The 24,864-nt window shown below is 37.3% G+C and overlaps 1 protein-coding gene across 1 annotated transcript; it reads right to left on the bottom strand.

Moving 5' to 3' along the window:
* eno4 (enolase 4) lies at positions 1 to 18,997 on the bottom strand. The gene is made up of 13 exons (XM_053332671.1): positions 18,830 to 18,997; positions 16,046 to 16,174; positions 13,038 to 13,222; positions 11,086 to 11,228; positions 7,084 to 7,253; positions 6,867 to 6,995; positions 6,601 to 6,669; positions 5,830 to 5,994; positions 5,525 to 5,650; positions 3,926 to 4,100; positions 1,910 to 1,971; positions 712 to 829; positions 1 to 68 (listed from the first exon to the last, which is right to left on the bottom strand). Exons 1-13 carry the CDS (start codon positions 18,995 to 18,997, stop codon positions 1 to 3), a joined length of 1,707 nt encoding a protein of 568 aa, XP_053188646.1.
* Between the last annotated feature and the right edge of the window lie 5,867 nt (positions 18,998 to 24,864).

Below are 24,864 nucleotides of genomic sequence, written 5' to 3'. Positions count from 1 at the left end.
TCAGGCTGGTGTCGACTGCTCCTGTGGCTTTTCCGGGAACAGTGGAGGGGGGTGCTGTTCCTTGGAGACTGTGGACGAGACGGAGTCATGAAGTAAAGCGAGAGGACAAAAGCTGGATGGCAGACTCCTCAGATAACTGGACTGAAATGATGTTTAGTGACACACACTGAGCCTTTCACTGAGCTGCAGCTTAGAGTATCAACACAGGAATATAATACCCATAAACATCTTACATCAACTTTTTTTTAGGATGGAATAGATCTCACAAACATGTGCTCATCTCTCATTAGCCCTCCAGTGTCCCTGCCTCCCTTTTTTTTTTGGGTGTGGGGGGTGGGGGGGGGGGGGGAGTATTTGTCCCTGCCTGTAATTAGGCAGCCAATTAACAGATCCAAGGTAAGGGTTTTCATTCTTCCACTCTCTCTCTCACACACACACACACACACACACACACACACACACACACACACACACACACACACACACACACACACACACACACACACACACACACATACATACAAATACACACTTGTATGATTCCTCACACACAGTTTCCTTTCACATCCAACACACAGAGAAAGACAGAGATGTGTTCTCAAGCTCACGCATTACTACCACTCTCTCTCTCTCTTTGTCTAGCCTCCTCTTTCTCTGTCCTGCTAAAAAAAAAAAGAGGAAGAGGAACAAGGGAGGAGTATAAAAACATACCCAGCATTCCCTGTTGGGTCAGTTCTTCCTCTATAGAAATCAGCTGGTTGTATTTAGTCATCCTCTCAGCACCGCTCAGACCTCCCAGTTTGATATAGTCCAGACCCAGACCCACAGCCTGACACACACACACACACACACACACACACACACACACACACACACACACACACACACACACACACACACACACACACACACACAGAGAGAGAGAGAGAGAAAAGACATGAGGACAGTCTGTAGATGCAGATAGGGGGAATATAGTGAGGTGTGTCTTCTCTACAGCTAGAAGAGACCAGTGTGTGAGTCAAGTAAAGGCTAAAGTTTGGTTACAAAGTTTCTGACCCCTGTGGTGGTATAGGTGTGTATTAGGGCTGGCCAATACATCAATATTATATCAATACTGTGATATTTTATAGATATCATTTTAGATTTTGGATGTCATAATACGGTGATATGGAATAAGTGTATTTTCCTGCTTTTAAAGGCTGCATGACAGTAAAAATCAATCATTTTCTGAGCTTAACAGACTGTTCTGTTATCTGCTTTATCCACTCTGTCATTATTTCCACATTACTGATGATTATTTATCAAACATCTCATTGTGTTAATATCTAGTAAGCACCAATAGTCATGTCTACAATATGGTCACAATATTGATATGGAGTGATTTGGTCAAACGTATGGAGATATTTGATTCTGCTCATATGGCCCAGCCCTAGTGTGTAGTAAGTTACATTACTGGTGAGTAAATAATACTAACTAATCATTCTTTCTATTATCAGTTCATTGATTTTATGGTCTATAAAATGTCAGAAAGCAGTGTAAAATGTTCATTATAGTTTCCCAGAGCCTAAACTGACATATTGCAGCTTTTGATAGAGTTTAATCTGTACATACAGGGACCCCAAAAAACTTTCATTGCTTTGATAAGCACAGTACATTTAAATTTAAAGAATGACAGCACACGCACACTTGTCAAGCAAAATATTACGTTTGTTAAGTTTTGAATGATTAAACAAAATAATGTTTGGACACAGTGGGTTCACACTAAAGTTAGTGTTTTAGTATTTAGTTTGCCATCATGTAGCTTGTAAACAAGAACGATGATGTATAATTGGGATATGCATCAGATAAGATACACTGAATACACACAACATGGTGAAGACATACACAACTGTCCTGAGGAAAGACTCACCACATGTGACAGAGAGTCATCACTGCAGGGCTCACTGCATGCTGTTCCTATTAAAACTGCACCTGGAGAAACACACACACACACACACACACACACACACACACACACACACACACACACACACACACACACACACATACACACAATTAGCATCATCAATCCACCACATTTGCAACATTTCACAGATGGAAAATAAGTGTGATTTTAATATTAATAATAACATATTAAATGAATTGAGAATGAATGTTCATGTATGTGTTAGCAGCGCTGGGATGAAGCTCAGATTATTAGAGTCCTTTCTTCTAAATCTAACTGTGAACCATTTGTTATAAATGGTTACTTCCTTATGACCTGTGTGAACTAGGAGGAAGGCTCTCTGACAAACACTAAACAACCTTTCTAATAAGTTCATCAGGATCATTAGTGAGTACTGGGCCAGAGACTAAATACATTTCCCAGCATAGAGCAGCTGAATGCGGTGCTTCTCAGATCAAGGACAGCAAACTTCAGAGAGAAATATTCAAGAGGTGTTTGACAGAAACAAAGAATTTAGGAGTATTTGGTGAAAATATGAGTGCTTGGAATGCTGGAGGATGGAGGCCTGGATGTGTGCATATACTCACTCATAATACTGAAGGTTTTATCAAGGAGAATGACTTGTTAATATCACCCAAAGAAGCCACAAGCATTAAGTATACTATTATCATCATTACAACCAGTATGATATTATGGATATTTTACTCTCATCAATGTGTTCAAACTATTGCCAGAAATGACTGCTAATCACCATGCATTTGAGTTTAGTGGAGTTTAAACTAATCTGAACACAGATCTGTATCTGGTGTGATGACCTGTGCCAGAACCTCACATTCATATTCAAAGGAAATCTGAGCTAAATTAAAAATTAGAATATGCGTTACTTTAAAAATACATAAAAGAACATCTGTGGCTTACTGAACTACAACAAGCAGCATGTAAAACCAGCTGGGAGGGAAAGGTGCTGACTCTTCACTTTCCCCACCTAGATTCATCCAGTTGCTCTAACGGACTGTCTGGCCACAACCTTGCTTCTCTAACCTTTAGGCCACATTTATCTTATATTGTTGTGTATTTCCTCAATAAACTGGCATATGTATTCATGTTCTAGCTCACTAAGTTGTAACTGGATGTAATGGATGTAACTCAGTAATCTCCTGGTACACCTGCTATTTATTAGCCATTTCCTGTCAACTCTACCTGACTGTGGTGGTCTATGATAAACAGTGATGGGAATAACGAATAACGGCGTTACTTTTTTCAGTAACGGGTAATAACTAATTATTTCCATTGTTACAACGCCGTTACGTTACTTAATTAAATGAGGCACGTTACAAACTGAAGCTAATCTACTCAGTGAACCTTCTCATCCAACTTTGCTCTCAGCCACAAAAGCTGCAAAGCCTTTTTTTTTTTTTTTTTTGGAGAGGGGAACGGAGAAGGGAGGGGCGGGACAACCATGATGATGATTGGTTAAGGCAGAGTAAGATTTCATGGTAAGCCAATCAGAGACAGTGTTTACACATGCACACACACATGCACACAGCAGCCTCACACACACAAACTAGCAGAAGCTGCAGCAACGGCGAGTTTGGAGGAAAAGGTTGTGTTTTTAAACAGGAAGTACAGACACTACTTTAATGTCCTTGAGGTAAAAGGAGGGAACATACATGTGAAATGTACATTATGTATCAGAGCGTCCGTTACAAGCAACTCTGACCTAATGAAGCATCTCTCTTTTTAAAAAAAATATTATTTTTTTAAAGTAACGCAATAGTTACTTTCCCTGGTAACTAGTTACTTTTATAATGGAGTATTTCAGTAACTAAGTCTGTTACTTTTTGGGAGAAGTAACTGTAACTATAACTAATTACTTTTTAAAAGTAACGTGCCCAACACTGATGATAAATATATATATATCAGGAAGTCAAATCATTGTTCTCCAGCTTTACCTTCTGGTCATCACAGCGTATATGTTACCTGGTTGCTCTGATGTGATGCGGATCAGGTCGCTGACTGTTGTCTCATTCCTGTGTTTTAGGATGAGACCTCTGACTCCTGGTAGGGGTGCAGCCTGTGGCTTGTAGGTGATGTCAGAGAGCAGTGAACATGAGTCTCCAATCACACTGCTCAGCTTCTCCCACTGCTCTGTGTCCTTACACAGTGTACACACACACACACACACACACATACACACACACACACACACACGCGCACACACACACACACACACAGGGATAAGACACACAGCGTATAAATGATCATACACATAGACACACAGAGAAATGCCACATAGATGTTTATTACAGGAGATCTGTTGGTGACATGTGGTTGGATATCAGCTGATCAGAGTAAATCAGAGCTGAATGCCAAAGGAGGATTAGCAAATACCCATGTGTAACTATGGCAACGGTGGCCTGAAGCTAACCACACAAGCTAGCTACATGTCAGGGTAACTTGATCTCAACTCATGGTTGCAGGCTAGTTTTCAGCTTATGTTATATATATGTCAGCCTTTCAATCATTTAATACAGTTTGACTACTGAGCTAATAACTGAGATGAATTGTTGTGTGTTGGTTTCTGGTGGAGGAACACTAGTTTCTCAGGCCAGTGATACAACTCCATTAACAGACACTGAGAGCTATCAGATCATATGTGAATATATGCATGTGACAGGCCTTAAAGGATAAGCTGGTGATATTCATCAAGCATCAAGTACTGTATGTATACTGTTTTAAGACCAACCAGCCACGACTGTATCCTACTCCTACAGTATATCTTATTCCTTTATATTGTAGACTTCCACTGTTGTTCAAAAAACACATTATAGTTTATTTTGACTCGATCACACATACTGTGCTGCTGCTAGAAATACTCACCAGAGCCCAAAATTTAGTTTCATTCCCTGCACAAAATAGTCCCTAAAAATGCACTCCTCCTGTTTGAGTAGTGTTTGCTTATAACTACAGTGACCAGCTGTTTTTAAATTCATCTTTACATTTGTGACCTATGTTTAAAGACTGCGTAAAGTGAATTCAGACATTTTCTTCTAAACACATTAAATAGGTCATAAATGTATTTCTAAAAAAATTGTAAAAAGCATTTCAACCATTTACATTTGAATTGTGGAGCTAGACTTCACAAACTGTGTTTCAAGATTTCTGTGTTCAGGATTTAGTGGGCGGGTCTGAAAATCATAAGCATAAACCCGCCCCTGCTGCTGTAGAGGTATAGATACTTTCAGCGCACACTACTACTACTACAGTCTACAGTTAGCCAGTTAGCTGAGTTAGCCACTGGGCTAGCAGCCGAGGTAGCTGCTGGGCTAGCAGCAGAAAGCTCTCGTACATAGCGTCCATGTTTCGGGTAGAGGTTTTGTCACAGGTAGGGAGAGAAGTCTTAAAATACACGTGTTGGTTTTGAGAGATTTGTTAACAATGAGAAAAAGTACAGAATAACGTCACTGGCCTTGTTACCTGAATACTATTTACTTCTCTGCTTTATAATTGTCCTCCATTATACTGTAAGGTTGTTGTCTAGGAAATGATAGAAGGAGAATGATTGTGTTTCAAACGTACCTCTCTCCTAAATGGATCAATCAGGGCCACCACTGCTGGGTATTTGCTGATGAGGGTTTGATACATGTCCGCTAATTCATCAGGAGACTTTAAAACTCCTGTTGAAATTTCATACTTTCCTTTAGACTGACAGGAAAAAAGAAGAAAAAACAAAGTCAGTCTCCGCTGCTTGTTGTCTCTGTCAGCTGTGTCTGTACTGTATTGTCATGTGAACTGACGTCTGCAGCTGTATGCATAAATAACTGATTTAACACAAGGACTCAGAAACACAAGAAAACGAGCCTCTATCCTTCCCCTCAACTTACGTAGTCCATTAACTCAGGGGCGGCACAGTTTAACGCCAGATGGATCTCCGTTCCCAGTGCCAGTCCAAGGTTAGCGCAGGCTTCGGTGATCAGATCCAGAGGCTGCTCGGGTCGCTCGTAGCTCACTGCTGGAGCTCCGTTGTCGCACGTGACGGTCTGAGTGGCCTCAGAGCAAAGACACCATTCATCTTGTTAACAACTGCTGTTAGGCACTGTGCATTTCAATACATTGATCTGTAAAAAAAAACACATTAACCTAAAATCTTTACATCTCTCCACTTTGGATAGGTGGGTTAAAAAGTAGTTTAGCTGAAGCTGGATGTGAATGTGAATGTGAATGACGCTGGATGAGTGTTTATTCATAAGTCTGAATGAGACAGTTGGCTTTGCAAGGTTATAAGAAGACTAATGTGTTTCACCTTCTCCACTGTTCACTGTTCTGAATGTAAGAGCTAGGGGTCATTGAACAATGCAGAGATAAGTGTGTGTATACAGTGCAAATGCTGCATGGACAGTACGGAATGCTTTAATAATCATTTCAACGTACCTTCAGGCTTGTGTACCTGGATTCATTTGAAGATTAGCCATGAAAATCAAATATAGATCTCTTCTTCTTTTTATTTTCTGTGTATGTATCTTTTAGGAAAGCTCAGTAACAGAAAAAAAGCTTTGAATCCTGCTTCCACCTCTTTATGTTCTGCACTTCCCATAAAGCCTGTCAGAACTCCTTCCCTTTTTTTCTCACTGTGAATAAATAGCATCGTCCCTCACCCCGGCTTTTGTCGAAGTATTCATTATTCTCATCGTCTCCTTCTGTAACTCAAGGGTCATTGTGATGATCTGTTGGAAGAAAATTCACAGTTCAGTGCATTTCATAAATGCCATAGTGAAAATTAAATATAGAAGAGCTGAGGTTGCTCGTCAATAATAAACCACATCAAAGCAACGACAAAGAAAAGCAGAAAGAACTTGCACAAAAAACAATAACTTTTAAATCTATTCCAACTGGAACAGCTACACAGAAGAGTGAAGAGTACTTGTTTGACTCGTTGTCCGACTTTGGGGATCAGGATGACTTCCTCTAGTAAGCTGAGTTTTCCAGGAGAAGTCTTCCCACAGCTCAGCAAAGTTACCAAGGAGACGGGGATTTGAAACTGTGCTGGAGCCTGAATGAAATCATTAAAGACACCATCAAGTTTTGTACCGGATGTAGCTTTGGTGTGAATGTACAAGCGTGTGTGTGTGTGGTCTGACCTCTTGGTTCCGTAGAGCAGCTATGTGCTTGTAGAGAGGGACACCCTTTATTCGTGCCCCAGTTTTAGCCAGAGCCAGAGACACTGAGCCAATGGCCAGGCTTCCTAGCAGCACTGGTTCTGGTGGCTCTGCTGGAGGAAAAGGTTTCTCTGCTGCGTTGCTTTTTTTTCCTGCAGGATTAAAAAAAAAACGAGTGTTACGAACTAGAGTGCAGATATTAATCTAACAAATGTGGGCTTTCAGGTGTTGTAACATTTCCCAGCAAATTTGATAAGTGAAATGAAGCTAACTGCTAACTGCTAACTGCTAATTGACGATGATTTGGTTGCAGTGGTTGGTTGTTTAAGGGTGTTGGGACCCCCAAAGTGAAGATTATAAGGTGTTGTAAGGTCATTTCAGGGAACTTTATTTAGGATATTACTACAACTTTCACACTGTTGATACACAAGGCTACCATCTAGGATTTTGAGGTCAGGGCTGGTGGGGTACGTCCAACTTTTCAGAGATCCTTCCGAGTACAACTGGAACGCACCAAGATGTCTGAAACACTGACTGCACATATGGACCTGTAATTTGTTAGTTTTTCTTTGCAAAGAAAAGCTCTTCAATTCCACAACTCAAATGCTTCAGCCTCATTCTTGGAAAACAAAGAGATTCATAACAACACACAACAATTTTATAGAGCAACTTACAAGACAAGATTTACTGAATGATGCACGAAAAACTAAATGGTAAATGGACTGCACTTACATAGCGCTTTTCTAGTCATTATGACCACTCAAAGTGCTTTTACATTACATCACATTCACTCATTCATACACATTCATACACTGATAACAGGAGCTACCACACAGGGTGTTAACCTGCTCATCAGGAAGAAACTAACCATTCATACACCATTGGGGCAGCAACGGGAGCAATTTGGGGTTAAGTATCTTGCCCAAGGACACATGGACATGTAGATTGGAGGAGCCACTGGATTGAACCACCAATCTTCTGACTGGTGGACAACCGCTCTACCTCCTAAGTCACAGCTGCCCCAATTGTAATCCCAAAATGTATTCAGTACACAGTGTTAGTTCCATGTAACAGCATTACGTCATTTAATTATAAGATAAATGTAAGTGTAATCTGTTACAGTTACTTAGAAAAGAAATGTGTCATTAAATGACAGTTACTGATGAAAATGTTGATTATAAAAGGAAGTTACATCTGAAGTCACACCTTTAAGATTTTACTCAGGAGAGTTTTTGCCTCATTTTTTAACATTTAACATGTTAATCAATATATATATTGCTGTTATTAATTCTTTCAGATCAATATTTTTTTTATTTTGTAAATAAATCATGATGTTGGCTTAAATGGTCACAGTACCAATGAAGTCCAACCCAGACTTTTGACTTTTTCATCAAATATCTTTATTTTATATTCTAAAATCTACATGATCTAATGAATACATTTACAAATGAGAGATACATGTTGCTTTATAAGAAATGATCTCTCTTATAAATCATGTCAGTATCCATGAAAAACAGCTGAACTTAGATTTTGGTGTTTAATGGGAACACTTTCCCTAACAGCTGAACACATTGGTTAGAACATTAGAAAAGTCATCACATGTAATAAGTTACATTACTTTGATGAAGTCATTGAAATAGTTACATTACTTATTACATTTTAAAAAGAGTAACTAGTAATCTGTAATCTATTACATTTCCAAAGTAACCTTCACAGCCCTGTATATACACCATAGTGATTATAAAGTGTGTTTATTGAAGAGTTAAGGAAGTTGCTAAAGTAATGGAATCCTCAGTGTAAGCAGCACTTGTGTGTATGTGTGTGCCAGTATTATAGTCCACATACAGTAGAGCACAAGGTTAGAAGAAAAAGAGACTTATACATAAAATGTGTGAATATGTGTTGATGCCATTCCAGGTCTCTTTTGTGTATGTATTTGTATAAGGGAATAGATTTTCTAAACTCAACATCACAACACCGAGACACTGAATCCAAAAGCAAGACTTTTCACTTACTGTGTATAATGAGGGGAAAGCTGCCTAATAACATCTGTGCAGAAGTAAAGGCTGCCTGGACCTGTCGTGGTCATGCATATGTATAGAAATTATATCACACTTGCAGCGTTCCAACTCTCCTAATTAATTTGTTGGCAGGGTCACAAAAATTAAGAGTGCACTCACTAACTCTCCACTAACACTTCTAAGACTAAACAGTTTAGCTGGTAGTACATCTTAAATGATAAGCATGGTTTTATTAGAACTATATCAGCAGTAAGTTTATTCTAATACATATCATCTGTATAGTAGAACAGAGCTCATTTCTTTGTGCCATCAAACTTCACTGCTGTCCAAAAACAATCAAACAGAAGAGTAACTCCATGTGATCTTAGTCTGCTGCTTTGAGGAGTATGAAAGGTGCAAGTTTTATCACAGTAAAGGAATCACACAATGCAATGCTATGGCACTATTTTGTGTAATTCAACAATGGAGCTCAACGGCACAGAGGCAGAAGTTGTAGTACCGCTGTTTTCTGTCTTTTAGCCTGTCTGTCTTTTTCTTTTTTTCTTTTTTGCATTTGTTCACTCATACTGTGACATCCCTCTCTTCCTTTTGCTTAACCCCCACATACTGTTCAGGGTCTATGTTTTTGACCCAATTTCACATTTGAGAGCCGTAAAAACATCACATACACATTTCCTCTAGTCACACTTTTCCTAATGTGACCCACAGTTTACAAAAATGGACACAAAATGTTTGTGCAGCTGACATTTTTATATATATGCAAATGCACAAAATCCAAAAAAACACCATTAAAACATGTATTCTTCATATTCTATCAAATGTTCTCATGGACCATAAAATAGTGATTGTGAATGTCTTTTTCTGTCATAAATAAACAGAATACACTCTGTTCAATCTCTTACAACTTCATTAAGGGCTAAACATTTATTATACAGAATTTATGAATGTAAATTGGTGTAGAGACTAATTATGAGTCAGAATATGAACAGTATGTAAGGGTTAAGCCAAGCCAACCAATCAGGAGCAGAAGCCAGTGGGCGGGACTAGAGAGGACGTGAGGAAACAACCTGCACCTGTGTAGTTTACACCTCAGCCTGTTTAGCTGGCTTCTTTGTTTACCTCTTCCAGGCCTCCACCAGCCAGATGGGTTATGGTTTTTATCACACACTGCATTCATTACTGACTTATCTGACTAACACTATTTTATTTTAACTTAAGTTGATAATAAATGTTATTTTAGAAGCTTTATTAATGTGTAATTCCCTTTTTTTTGTCACTGACTCTGAGCTGATTCATGACAATATCCACTAAAGACCATAATTCAATGCAAACCATACATACATAAGACTACTATAATAACACATAACCAACTTCATTTAAACCTATATAATATAAAAAAATGTTACTTATATAAGTGGTAAGAAAGCCAGAAAATACATGGCAGTGTTAAAGGCCTCACAGTATCCATCACACTGCATTTCATTGGATTCTTTAATCAGGTGAGAAAAAGCTTAAAGGATGGAAGCCAGGATTAGTGTGTTTTGTGAGGTCATGTACTAGCTCATTCCATTCATATGTTTATTTACATGCATGTCTCTGTAATGCACAAAATGCAAAGTTCTCTTTCAGTTTTTTTGTGTTGTGAAAATGTACTTTTAAACCATGTTTGAGCTCCACAATGTCATTATTCATCCTCTCGCTTTACTTAACTCTTTTAAATTTGCTTTGCAGCTACATTGTCATCCATAGCAGAGACTATTATTAAACATGAGGAGGCAGGGGAATATGAAGTATACAAATCCTACATTTTACCAAGCAGTGATCTGATGGAAACAGTGTTAATGGAATCTGTTTTCTCCATTAGGAAGCTCTAATGAAAAGCACACAGGCTTGTGCTTGCTTGTGTATTTGGTTATACTGGTGAAAGAGTTTATGATATTTACATTAAGCAGTCCTATGTTACCTTTATCAGCACTCTTCTTGTCTTTAGTGTGTGCAGGTGGTGGAGAAGGAAGAAGCACGTCAGACTGGCTGGGTGAACCGCTCTCTTCCTTCTCCTTGTTCCGGGCTTTCTTCTCCTCCAGGTAGTGGGCCATGAAGAAATTACTGCAAAAGTCCAGAACTAAATATTACATTTTGGGCTCATGACAAAGATAAGCTGTTACCAAAGAAAAATGCAGTGAGAAATCAAATGAAAATGTAAGTGTGTAGGTTCTGATTATTCTCAAGAACACATTGTTTTTAAATCATCCTGCCATCCATACACATAATGCTTTTCTCTTGAGGACTTGATATCTAGTGTAAAATCCAACATCATGTCTATGCTTCACTATAGAAACAGATCCTGAACTCTCCTGCTGCTCATCCCACTTACAAACTTTTTTGTTTAGTTTACCACTGTGACCGGCCTTTATATCACTGTGAGCTACATAAAAAAGTAGCAACAAGAAAAAAGACACGTATTATCAGCTAAGTGTCTCAATATAAAAAAAAATAGTGGATCTGACTGATCAATAAATGTGATTAAACCTTGATTCATGTTTCAGAGAGCAGAGAGTGTATTTTTTAACTTTTACATCATCAAACAGCTCCTATCACACAATATCATGTCCTATTTTACCTAAGACATGAAAATATAACATAGACATAATGATGGACATGTATTTTATGTAAAGTGAAAATGAGCAGAACTTTATGGAAGTGTGGGGTTTATTGTATAACCATTAGAGCCATCAGTCTTCACTGCTACATCATAAAACTACTATCTTATTAAAACTATGAACTATTCATTTCACTAAAACACATGTTAATAGATACACAGATAATTTGACAATGGACAAGAGTTTATAGCACCTATACAAAAGTATAACATTTTAAAATATTCTCCTTTTTTTGCATTTTGGACCACTTTAGGAAAAGTCATCAAATTTCAGAGTGAAAGACATTTGGGGTGTTTTTACAGCTGTTAAATGTCAAAAAGGGTCAGATTTGACATTAAACAGTATATAAGGGTTAATGATATAAGGATAACATACACAATATATGCCATAGTTTATATAACATGTGATATACTTTTTATACCTGCTCCCAAACACTTCCCACTGACCCCCTTACACTCAACACTGATGCTTACTCACTCATTGAGTTTCTCCGTTGGGTCATGAGACATAACGCAAAAAAGCAACCAATCAGAGGAGCTTGGTGCATCGTGATGATATGATAAGCTGTGACAATAGGCAAACGAGTGTAAAGCGTTGACCTTGGCGTGACCCCGTTCTTGGGGGTCAACGCCACATATACGCACTATTTGTGACCCCATTGTATTATATAGCACAAGTATGGGACTACTTACTTATCTATGTCTGTTTGTTTACTCTGTTGTGTGTAATTTAAAGGACCATTTCGTCTCATCCATGTCTTATTCCCAACATATTTAGTGTGCATTTATAATCAATGGTGAAGTATTTCCAATGACAGTGATATGATATGACAGTGTACTGCTTAATCAGTAAGCAGCTGCATGAATACATCCAATACATATGACATTTGACAGTTTTTTTACTATGTCACTATGTATTTTATGACAATGTATTTTTATTTCTGATTTCTTTTTTATTGTGTTTTCTATTTTGTTCTTCATCTGTGTGAAGCACTTTGGATCAACCATGTTGTGTTTAATGAGCTATATAAATAAAGTTGAAGTTTAGGTTTTTTATAAAAATGACATATGATATGATATTTGATTGTAAAAGCCTCTCCAGCAAATGCTTTCCAACAAAAGACACCAAAACTTTTCTTCCCCTTACAAAAAAATGCCTTTATAAAAACATTTATGGAATATGGAATGTATAATAATAATGTTCAGAGGCGGACGAGCAATCACAAGTCTCTGACCTGAAACACACTGAACGCTACCTGAGGATGAGGTCAGCTTCTGATTGATCACAAGGGTTTTGCTCCTTCAGCAGATTGTTTAAAGGTTCGTTGATCCATTGGACAGCAGTCATCACATGATCACTCCTTTCTTTACTCTGAGCTTTCCAGTCCAGTGAGGTCTCCTTAGGTCCAAAGTGGCAGGAGATGGAAGCTGAGGATATGCTCTGAACAATAACAAAGAGAAGAACTCTTTCAAAAAGGGCAATAATAAACTTCTCCTTCATTCCTACAACATTAAAGTGAACATGATTGGTGTTGAATCCAAACAGGAGTGCCATGTCATAGGAATCCTATGACTTTGTGGGTATGATGTCATAAAATGGGGCAAGAAAATAGTGAAACAGGACCGTGTAAAGTGAATTCAGACATTTTCACTTCTACTACTAGTCTACACAGTTAGCCAGTTAGCTGAGTTAGCCGCTGAGTTAGCCACCGAGTTAGCCGCTGAGCTAGGCACTGAGCTAGCTGCCGAGCTAGATGCTGAGCTAGAAAGCTCTCAGACGCAGCAAACTCGGCGGGCACTCCCACAGCGTTTGGTAGCAGAGAAAGAGGCCAGACTGTTCTAGCTGTTCTATTATTTACCTTTTACCCACTTTATCAAAATGTTCATAGTGTAAATATTTAGTGAAAGCACTAACAGTCATCTCTACAATATTGTTGCGATATCGATATCGAGGTATTTGGTCTAAAATATTGTGATGTTTGATTTTGTCCATATCACCCAGCCCTAACTTCTATCATTATGTCTATGTTATATTTTCATGTCTTAGGTAAAATAGGACATGATATTGTGTGATAGGAGATGTTTGATGATGTAAAAGCTAAAAAAATACACTCTCTCTGCTCTCTGAAACATGAATCAAGGTTTAATCACATTTATTGATCAGTCAGATCCACTATTGATGCTTTCTAAACACATCTGTGCTTCAACATTTAGTATAGACACTTTTATGAGGAGATTCTTAGACTGCTACTGGCTATATTTGTGACCTGCTAACATATAAATATGAATGTAGCCTGAGAATGTCTGCTAGATTTTGCTAGTGTTGAAGCTGAATACCAGATAGAACCTGGGCCTGTTTTTTTATCAAACAGCTAAAAGTCAAATTTGGACACTTCTACTAACAAACTTAAATAGAGAAAGTATTCATCAAACTTATTTTGACTTTCAAATACTGTTAAATGTGGAAGAGTTGCAGAGGTGTGTTGTCTGCACGCCTCTGTTTTCTGTCTGACTCAACTACATATGATTGTTCAGCTGAAGTACAACAATTAACAATAGTTTTCGTCTATTATTTGTATTTGAACATTTAATAGGATATTGCAGCATTTTTTCTTTTGTTAATATTTATCAGGGCTGCAAACAAACAGCAACAATAAATATGCCATTGATTTGATTTGCAATCACTTTCTAAGCATCTTCATTGTGTGCTCTCGTCAGTGTTGTACTAACTTCTACTTATTATGTGATTTATGATTTCTGTCTCGCGGCACAATTTTGTTTCCATTTTGGGCAATTTCCTATTATTTCATCCCTATTTGTATATTTAGTTGTTATAGATATATGTTCTTCATTTCAAATGTTAAAGATTTCATAACTGGCTGTTCCTTCTCTGAGCATAGCATGTGATTGATTCTGTGATCACTTTAGAGCTGCTATTAAAAGTTACTTTGACACTTAGTTGTAATTAGGAGACACCAACAACTTTTTTGACTTTAAAGTTGCTACTATACAACATTCCCACATGTAACTCTAAAGGGTTTAATAAATCTCACCACCTTTAGGGTTTGACTGATACTGGATTTTTGGAGCCATTACGGCGGGAACACACTGAAGAGTGGTGAAAAGCGCCTGTGGTGAGTTGCCATGCAATCGCTATGGAAACTCTTCGGTGTGTTCCCGTCGTTAGGGAGCAAAAAAAACTACAATATTGTTTAATATCGACCGATTCGATTCAAGATTCAAGATTCAAGAAGTATATTGTCATATGCATAGTAAAAACACTTTGCTGCTAATAACATACACTCATGACACACATGACACAAAGATGTACACAACATATAGAATTTAAAAAAGACTACGAAGACTACGAAGAATACAATTCTTGGAGGCTAGATAAACAGAACAAAATTAAACAGCCAAGAGAAGTGACTAATCTTATACATACACAATATATACATAAACACAAACATATGTATATGGAGAAATGATATTTTACAGTTTAACAATAAACCTCATTGTATGGAACAATGTCAGTGCACTGAATAAAAAACAGCAAAAACGTATGTACGTATATATTAAATGTGAATTAAAAAAAAGGATCAAATATATATAAAATACTGCTGATGCATATCAGACAAAATACTGAAATCTCTTTGTTTGCTAAATGTTGATCTTATTTATATTTGAATACACTATATAGCACAGATACTTAAATATAAATGATAATTATTATAATTAGAGTATGTTTTATCTTGTGAGAAGCTGGCCTTCTCCTGCTGATAATGACATTGTATGTCTAAGTAATAGTGTTGAGTGTGAGCGTTGATGCATGTGTCTTGGTTAGGGCCCTAGGTGTGTGCTCTGAGGGACCTCAGTGTCACCTCTCATTTTTCTGTCCTTTGTGATACTGTAAGAACTGAAATGGCAAGGGGTCAAAGGTCACGGCCTGTTTTCTGATTGCTACCTTCTATATGCGTGCTTCTTGCCTCCAGCTGCCTCTTCACATCAGAGCCCCCCTGCATGTTTAAAGAGCCCCCCCCCCCCCCCCCCCACTCCCTCACTGTCTCTTCAAAGCATCACTAATGAATCACATCTCCTTTGTTAAACCTTTATTTGTTCAATCTTTACGCTGAATGCATACACTGAAGTGAATATGTGAATCAGATGAGTGATTGTCAGCCACGGCTCCAGTAATTCAGCAAGCTGTAATTTCAGCACTTATACATTATATACATAGTGTGGATATATTAGCATATTGTTTTACCTGTTCTTTATTGCAGATGATGCAGAAGACCTCTGCCTCAATAGTGACTTGTCCTCTTGCATCATACACCTCCTTTCCTTTCAGTCTGCTGATCCTCGGCGCTGCAGACAGCTTTGTAAAGTAATTTGCCTAAAGTTAAAAAAAAAGAAGTAAATTTTCTTAATTTCTTTCAGCTTTTGAGCCACAGTGTCATCATTAAAAGTCCTTGATAAGAAATTTGCAGTTTTTGCTATATACATAATAAGCATATTCAGCTCAAATAGCTCTTACAATTACATTCAGGGACAACACACAAGATCATTCTTCAACTTCTAATTCACATACAGTTTGAACTCCGCTTGAGGTGACCTATTGTTATTTTTTGACATATTACATGACTAAATCAACTTCTGTAAAGTATTTAAAATGTGTAAATGTAATGTAATCCATTAATAAACTATTTATTTCATTATTTTTGAAGAATAAGACATTTTGAACCTCAGTAGCTGACCAGAACACAGACATGTATGTAGGATTATGTATATAATCAGAAACCAACTCTAATTTCAAGACTAATACCTACTGTGTGTGTATATGTATATATAGTTATTTATTTTCACTTTAAACCTGTGTAATAACAATCTAAACTCAACATCAATATTACTTATTTACTTTTGAACATAATGTTACTGTCATTTACTTTTTTTTACTACCATTGTTGTTTTATTGCTTTTTTACTTATTATTTATTGATCTCTATTCTTTTTATTGACTTTTTTTTACTGTTCACTTTGCTGCTGCAGTATTTTCCCCCATGGTGTGACTAATAAAGGAATATCTGATCTTATTCTCTTCACTACCTTACAGGAATCTGTATGTAAACATCCACACCACCTAAATATTACAAACTGAACATAGAAGTCTAGAAATGGTGATCATTTTCACTGGAGAACATAACTTGATCTCAGTTTTACTCAATTACCTTAATCAAATAAGCTCCTCATGAAAACAAAGCTCCATAAAAACATCTGGCCCATCTTACAGTAAGATATCAAATGAAATCTACTGGAAAGGAAAAAAGTACTGAGGTTTCCATGACGAGTACTACAATACCCCTAAGCACTGTGAGCTTCCTATGGTGTTATCTGTGTCACGTTTGAAGCCAATAGCCAAAAACTTAGTTTTTAAAAGTGCATACATGAGCTGAAAAATCTGTTTTTCTTTTGTTGTTTTCCCCCCTAAAACTTCTCACTCTGTTATTATATGTTCTACTGCTGAATAAAATGGAAGCAGAATGATTTACAGAGCTATACTCAGTCATGGTGAGATGACCGGATGTTATTTCAGCTTTACTAGAATACAGCAGTTTTTCATAGTCAGCTGTGTTTCCCCACAGGGCATTCCTCTAAACTATGTGCTGGAATCATTTAGAGTTTTTAATCTAAATATGCCTCTCCACAGCTGATTCACCAGCTCATTTCCTTCCTTACCAAGCATACCCATACTGTAGGAGAGAATGCTCATCAGGCAGCATCCTGTAAAGCTGATCAGTAACAAGCTATGGTCCACACATGGAAAAAACTATCTTTTTATAGAATAACAACTTTGACAGAATTAATATGTCCATGTGCTTCATATTTCTTGATCTGTTTCACACATATTTGTTCAGTATTATTTTACATGGATACAAATCAAGAAAAGTATAGAAAGTTTTATGATATCTTTTTCACTACAGACACTTTGACATATCATAGTAGGAAAACTAGAGGTGGAAGTAATGACACTAATGAAAATAACATTTATTCAAGTTGTAGTTCTGAGACACTGGTATTGACAGCACTCACTCTATGTCAATAGATGTTATCAATGTTGATAATGGTGGTCATTGACAGAAACCTGGTATGTCTGAAGTTTCTTTCCGTTAAAAAGGATTTTTTCTTGCCGCTGTCGCCAAGTGCTGCTCATGTGGGAATTTTGGGTCTATTTAAATTAAATTAAAGAGTACAGTAGACTTGTTCGATGTATAAAGTGCCTTGAGATAACTTTTGTTGTGATTTGGGGCTATATAAATAAAGATTGATTGATTGATGATTGATGTCAAAACAAAATATGTGAGTTAACTGTGAGTTTAAAAATGTAGTTACAAGCTATCCAGCCAACAGCAGTGTTATCCAATCAGAATAAAATAAAAGTTGTTTTGGGGGACATGAGCTTCAGTACCCAGGGGCCCCTAATGCAGGATTGGACTTTTGTACACATGCAAACAAATGTTTCAGTTGTGTTTACTTCACTTTGCTCACTTTCTTTCCTTGCTTCCTCCAACTTTGTCTTTTCCTTGAAGGGGAAATAGTGAGAGGGGAGGAAACTGACAAAGAAATGATATCCAACCCTCTGTGGCCAAAGCGTTTAATTCAGCTATTGAGATCAGCTGGTGGTAGCAGCTTATTTCTAACCTTAATATGAAGTGAAGCTCAATCTTTAATCATGCAGAGATGATAGACGACTATTCTTTGTCGTACAACCACTTTGACATGTTGTTTTACTGTTAAAACCTAAATATGTTGTTACATTGGATCTATATTGGTGGTTTCACGCCTGCTTGAAGTCATGGAAGTTGCCGCAGTACTTGAACGCAGCACTAGTAAACACAGCTGGTGCTGGTGCTAACGTAGCATTAGAGAGTTAGCAAAGCTGCCAGCTAACCTAACTATTTCGACGCAGCAGGTGCTAACCTGTAGAAAATGAACATTAGCACAACGTTAGCTTAGCTATCATTTAAAGCAGTGCAGTAAGGCTAAAGTCATACCAGGTAACCGTGAACGTCTCCCGGTTTGTGGAGGAACAGCTCGTTCAGAACTCTCTCTAGCTCCTCTGGGATTCTGTTCACTCGGTAAAACTCTGCAGCTGCGTTTTTGATCTGGTAGAAGTCATGTTCCTCTTGAGAAACACGGCTGGTGAACCTCTCATAAGACATCGTCCTGGTGCCTTCACTGTCCCTGCAGGATATGTGTTGTCTGTTACTATGGAAACGACCCGTTCAGGTGACAGCAGGAACCCGGGAAATCAGTGACTTCCCCTTTTTCCCCCTCTGTGATCTTTGCCATCAAATGCGTTCATAAAAACAGCATAGCATGCTATTTAATGAATGAGGGGTTGAGCATAGCTCAGCGGGCAGAGCACCCGCCACATGTGTTGAGGCTACAGTCCTCGCTGCAGGCGACCCCGGTTCGTATCCCGCACCGAGCGGTCTTATCCTGCATGTCGTTCCCCCCTCTCTCTGCCTCCTGTTTCCTGTCTATCTCTCCTAACCTGTCCATTAAAGGCAAAAAAAAGCACGAAAAAATATACTTTAAAAAAAAAATGTAATGAATGAATGTGACTCAGTAGTCATTTTAACTGACTGTCATTGCAACTCCATGTGGATTAGTGACACTACATGAGCCATATATGAGTAAAAAATAGGCAGAAACTATAAAGTTTGATGTAACAATTTGAAAACTTACTGAAGTTTGGAATCTAAAATGAGTTCAAGGTAACAAAAGCTTGAGAAGAACTATTGATGAGACTACTGGTTCACTGGCTAGTTCAGTTATCCTAACTGAGCTGACTCTTTTATAGTTTGTTTTTTGTACAATTTATATTCCATACAATTTCTAGAAATCACAATTTACTGCCATCCAGTAAAGCAGAACATCATCTGCTTTCTCTGTTTTGGTTGCATTCAGGGATTTTGGGCCCAATGAAAAGATATCACATTGGGCCCCACCACCACACACAGGTCACACCAATACTTCACAATTACTGTAAGAACACTTCTACCTGTGAAGGCTTGCAACTCTCCTGTAGTTCACTACTAACTATAGAATAGTTACTAACATTGAGCTGTGATCATATACCACTGTGTAGACATGAATGCAACATTTTGCATACAAATAATTATGATATGTTAATAAAACAATTCTAATGTTCTTATATTGTTTTATGGCCCCTGTCGGTCATGCCCTTAGAATCATCCTAACTTTTCACCCCCTTATGGCGCCCCTTGTTGCATTATATGGAAATTTCATTTAAAATTGACTGGATAAATATCTACTGCTGGAAATAATAATGAAGGTTTGACAACAGTAAAGCAGATGTGATGTGATGGATTACTTCATTCAAGAAAATTCCAGAGCTAAAACCAGTGGCTGCCCAGTAGACATAGTCAAAAAAACAAAAAATGAATAGTACACTAATGAGTTTAAGGGGACAGTAAATACATTTGTGTAATCACATTTTAGATATCTAACTGTTAAATGGATGAGAATTCATTTTAACCATGTTTAACCTATATTTGACAGCACCCCCAGATGTTGATTATACATAATAGCTGGGGTCAAGAGCATGACACTTGGTCTCATGTCTGTTCCCTCTTTTATTGCTGAATTATAGGCCTTCAAACATGCACCAAGGCCAAAGGTCAAAGGTCAGTATTTGAAAGCAGGAGCTGTGTAGTCTTCACACTAGCACATACATTTCTAACTATTTGGTTTAGCTCTACGACAAAGTTTAATTTTCTCATTTCATGGACACAAGCCATCTCAGGTTTACTTTCAGAGAGCACTTTGAAGGCCTTGTATAGAAAATGAAGCTTTTTGTTTCTTTGTTTTTTTTATTTTTAAGTGGAAATAGTGACTTAAATGAGTCACATTCAGAGATCATACTACTGCTGACAGTCTAAGACATTACTAAAGATGTAGAGGAAGTGCTCCGATTAGTTTGAAATGTGATATGAAATATTAAATGTGCAAAGGAAATACAGACTGTGATATGAACAAAGAAACAAAGTGTATGAAATATATGACGGTGACAAGAACCAAAATGTTCATAAATAATTCAATGATGCAACAGTAGGGGTTGAATGCAGCATACAATGTAAAGTCCAGTTTGATGAAATATATGAAAGTGATAAATGCAGGGATTAAATGAGGGATGTGAAATGTAAAATTCAGCTTGATAACCCCGTCTTCATCCTATTACTTAATGCCCCCCTACCCCCTTCTTTTGGGGTATTTACATAGACTTAGATTCATTCATTTCTTGGAGACTTTCTCGAACCGTTACCTTAACCACTGACCCATGAAATAAGCTTTTTACCAACTAGGGACAAGGTTTTGTCCCCAGTTGCACAAGCTGTCCCCAATTAACTGGTCTGTTTCGTGTGTCCCTGAAAGTGACTTAAGTCGTAACCACACACACACACACCTACTACACAATGCTCTTCATTAACCTACTAATAAATCTAGGCTATGTGTCAGAATTGAAGAAGTCTATCGATGTTAGAATCTATGTTTTTTACTGAAAGAACATCAAACAGTTACATAAAATAATACAAATAATAACATAACAGCTCAGGCAATGATTTGAACAGCATGCAACTAAGTGGATTCAGCAATAGCAGCATCCCTAGCAACCACCATAGCAACAATAAAAACTGATGCATTCCTACAGTTTTCTGGCGAGACCTGGAAAAAAAAATCCCTTTGTATTAACTAACAAACTAAACATTCTGTACATGCACTGAACACATATTATAACAATAAAATGTACATTTCTTTCATTTCATTGCATCTTCTACTGAGAATAAAAGGAATGTTGTTTGTTTTGGCAGAAACTGGACAGTCGTGATGTGGACGCAGGCCACTTGTATAGGCGTGTCACTATGTTAGAGCTACGGAAGAGGATTAGGGTCACAAAGGAAACATTTATTTGAGTTCTGAGTTTAAAGTCAAAATCCTGAGATTAAACTCAGAATGCTGACTCTATTCTCAAAATGATAAATAAACTCAGATTACTGGGATTCAAGTCAGAATTGTGAGTTTAATCCGTAGCTATTCTGAGTTTGTTTTTGTTTTGTTTTTTGCAAATAAATTCAAAATTCAGAAGTCAGCTACATTTTTCACAAGTCTCTAATCCTCTTCCATACAGAGCTGATATTGTGTAACTAATAAGTTTTGCACTGTGGACCAACACAATTATTCTACATTTTAATGTGAGACATATATTAAAGGATGAATTCACATTTTCCAAATCGATCTCCAGCAGTACTCTCATGTCTGTCAATCATTAAACAAGTTACTGTGTTGTCATCATTCCTCCTGTCTGTACTGGCTGTGAGAGAGCCTGATTGATTGATTGATTGATTGATTGATTGATTGATTGATTGGCTTTGGAAAAAGGTCTCTCCAGTGCCAGTATGGTAAAGAGCAATAACACAGCTGATCAACTGGACTCTGGACTTAACATAAACTGGAAAAAAAATAAGAAGCTATGGTTCAACCTGAGAGAAGACTGTAAACTATAAAATAACTTTACTAAAAGAATAAAAGTTTTTGCAACATGGTCTGTCATATACTCCTTTATTTGACTTTGTTTTGTGTGTTACAATAAATAACTGATCACAAAAAGATCAACATTTTAAAATAATTTTATGACATACTCAGCTAATAAAACAATATCAAATATTTAATAAATAATGCACCTCTCACTTTAAACCATAGACTGTATATAAGAAACCCATGGATTACAGCTGACCTACAACCTTTCCTAACAGAACACGTGTTGATATGAAGCACATGATATTCTTTACACTGTACTGCATTCATTATGGATCAAAGGTGTGTAGTGTTTCCAACAGTTTAACTTTAAAAATAAAAAGAAGAGTCTTTACTGTCCTGTGAGTCTAGCCTGAGGAGGATTTTGATAGGCTGTGTTTTATTGTGGAAATGGAAATAGAAATTGAACACCTCAGATTAATCCAATTTCAGAAATGCATGTATTGATTATTGATTGTCCATTTTTCACATTCCCAGAACTTCACAGTGCTATTATTTCAAAGGCTAGTCAATTTATTACCAGGCAACATTTAACTTCACCTATACAAGGCTACAGGCCCAGGAAGCTATGTAAGTATCTGTCAAAATAAAATACAAAAGAAGTCACGGAAAAAAGAGAACCTTTCCCGCTTTTTTTCCTTTTCTTTAGTTTCTTTAGTATTTAACGGCAGTTTACCGGAAGAGTTCAAACTTTGAAAGTACACTGGGATGATAATAATAATAATAGGCTACAAATGTCAACACGCTTTATTAATCCTACTAATAACAGTCTCATAATAATTCCAAACCATAGGAAAAAAAAGTGAGGCAAAGCAACAGAAATAACATTCCTGACTGCTGCTGCTGTGAAATCCAGCAGCTGAACCCTTGAACTGTCTGTGACCTTAATCACCCAAGGGAGGCCGTCACACACCCACAATGAACTCTTGACTTTCAAATCCTGTTGGGGAGATAATGGACAATTCTCTCTCACACACTAACACCTATTTAAGTCACAAACACCAGCGGCAGCAGGAATGAGAGCATGACAGTCTGCATCGGGCTTTTATTGACGCATGCCGGCTCTTCTGGATTTATGCACATTTTTTTTCTATTCTATATTTTTGTTTTCTAGAAAATATCAACATAGTAATGCGTGAAACTTACATTTGGAAATGGTAATACCTTTTGATTTATAATATAGGGTTAATAGTGTGCACAACTGAACTGCTGCGGAGGTTCATGATGCATTTTTTAAAATAATTGGATGGATTTATGATCGTGTGTGTGTGTGTGTGCGTGTGTGTGTGTGTGTTTGTGTGTGTGTGTGTGTGTGTGTGTGTGTGTGTGTGTGTGCAGCAGCATGAGCAGAGAGCAGCGCGCATCAGACCCGTAAATAACGCGGATCAGTGAGTCAAGGGCTCCTTCATGAACACAGAATAAGGTTTATGTTGAACTGTGCAGGTTGTAAAGTGAAAACACACCTGTCTCTTCCTCTGACACACACACACACACACACACACACACACACACACACACACACACACACACTCCGCGCGTCGCTCTTTTAAAATCCTCGGATTCTGCCCTTCAGATGGAATATGTTTGAAATTAATAATCACAGTCATAATAATACAAACTTGATGCGTGACACTTTGGAAACACAGTTCAAGTGCTTTACAATAAGATAAAATGAAACAACCTAAAAACACAATAGAGTTAGTGTGTAACAATAAAAAAGCTTTTGAATAAACTGATGTTCTTGAACTCATCAGACCTGCTGCAGCACACTGCGCTGTGTTTGAGTCTGGATCCTGGAACAATGAGGGAATATACAAGGTCAGGATTATAATTTAGTGCCTCAGGGATTTAAAAGAAGCTAATCAATAAGATTTTGGGATGGATTCGATCAGCAACGGAACCAGAACAGCGTGGAATTAAATATGATGTTTTTTGTTGTTGTTGTTGTTGTTTTTTTAGTTGCAGTTAAAACCTTGGAGGCAAAGTTTGAAACAAGCTGTAAAAAAGATGAAGATTTCTTGCAAATACCAGAGAAAAAGAAAGTTAATAGTGTAATGTAAAATCCTAATAATAATTATTATAATTCATCCCTGACTTCTTTATTTAAAAGAAATGAATACGTACTATAGCTATATATTATAAATTGAAATATGAATTAATGATTACAAAAGTGCTACGTATTTATGTGAAATAGCCTCCGCATTTAATTCAATTTGAAATTGTATTATTATAATGTTCTCAAGTTTTAGGCTCGTGCGCTTTTGCCCAAATTGTCCCTAATTATTATTACTCACGAATTATGATCAAACCTTATGTTTATATTTTCAATTACATTAAACATCTCATTCTGACGATACAAAATTAAATATAATATACAAAAATATTTCAGTTTGTAAAACATAATAAATCATAAATTGTAGGCTATAGAAAACTAATAAAAACGGGGCGTACGCAAACATCACTTCAT

Source organism: Scomber japonicus, chromosome 14, assembly GCF_027409825.1.
Source record: "Scomber japonicus isolate fScoJap1 chromosome 14, fScoJap1.pri, whole genome shotgun sequence".
Classification (NCBI taxonomy): Eukaryota; Metazoa; Chordata; class Actinopteri; order Scombriformes; family Scombridae; genus Scomber; species Scomber japonicus.
Note: the sequence above shows the minus strand (reverse complement) of the source record. Positions and strands in the feature narration are given on the sequence as shown.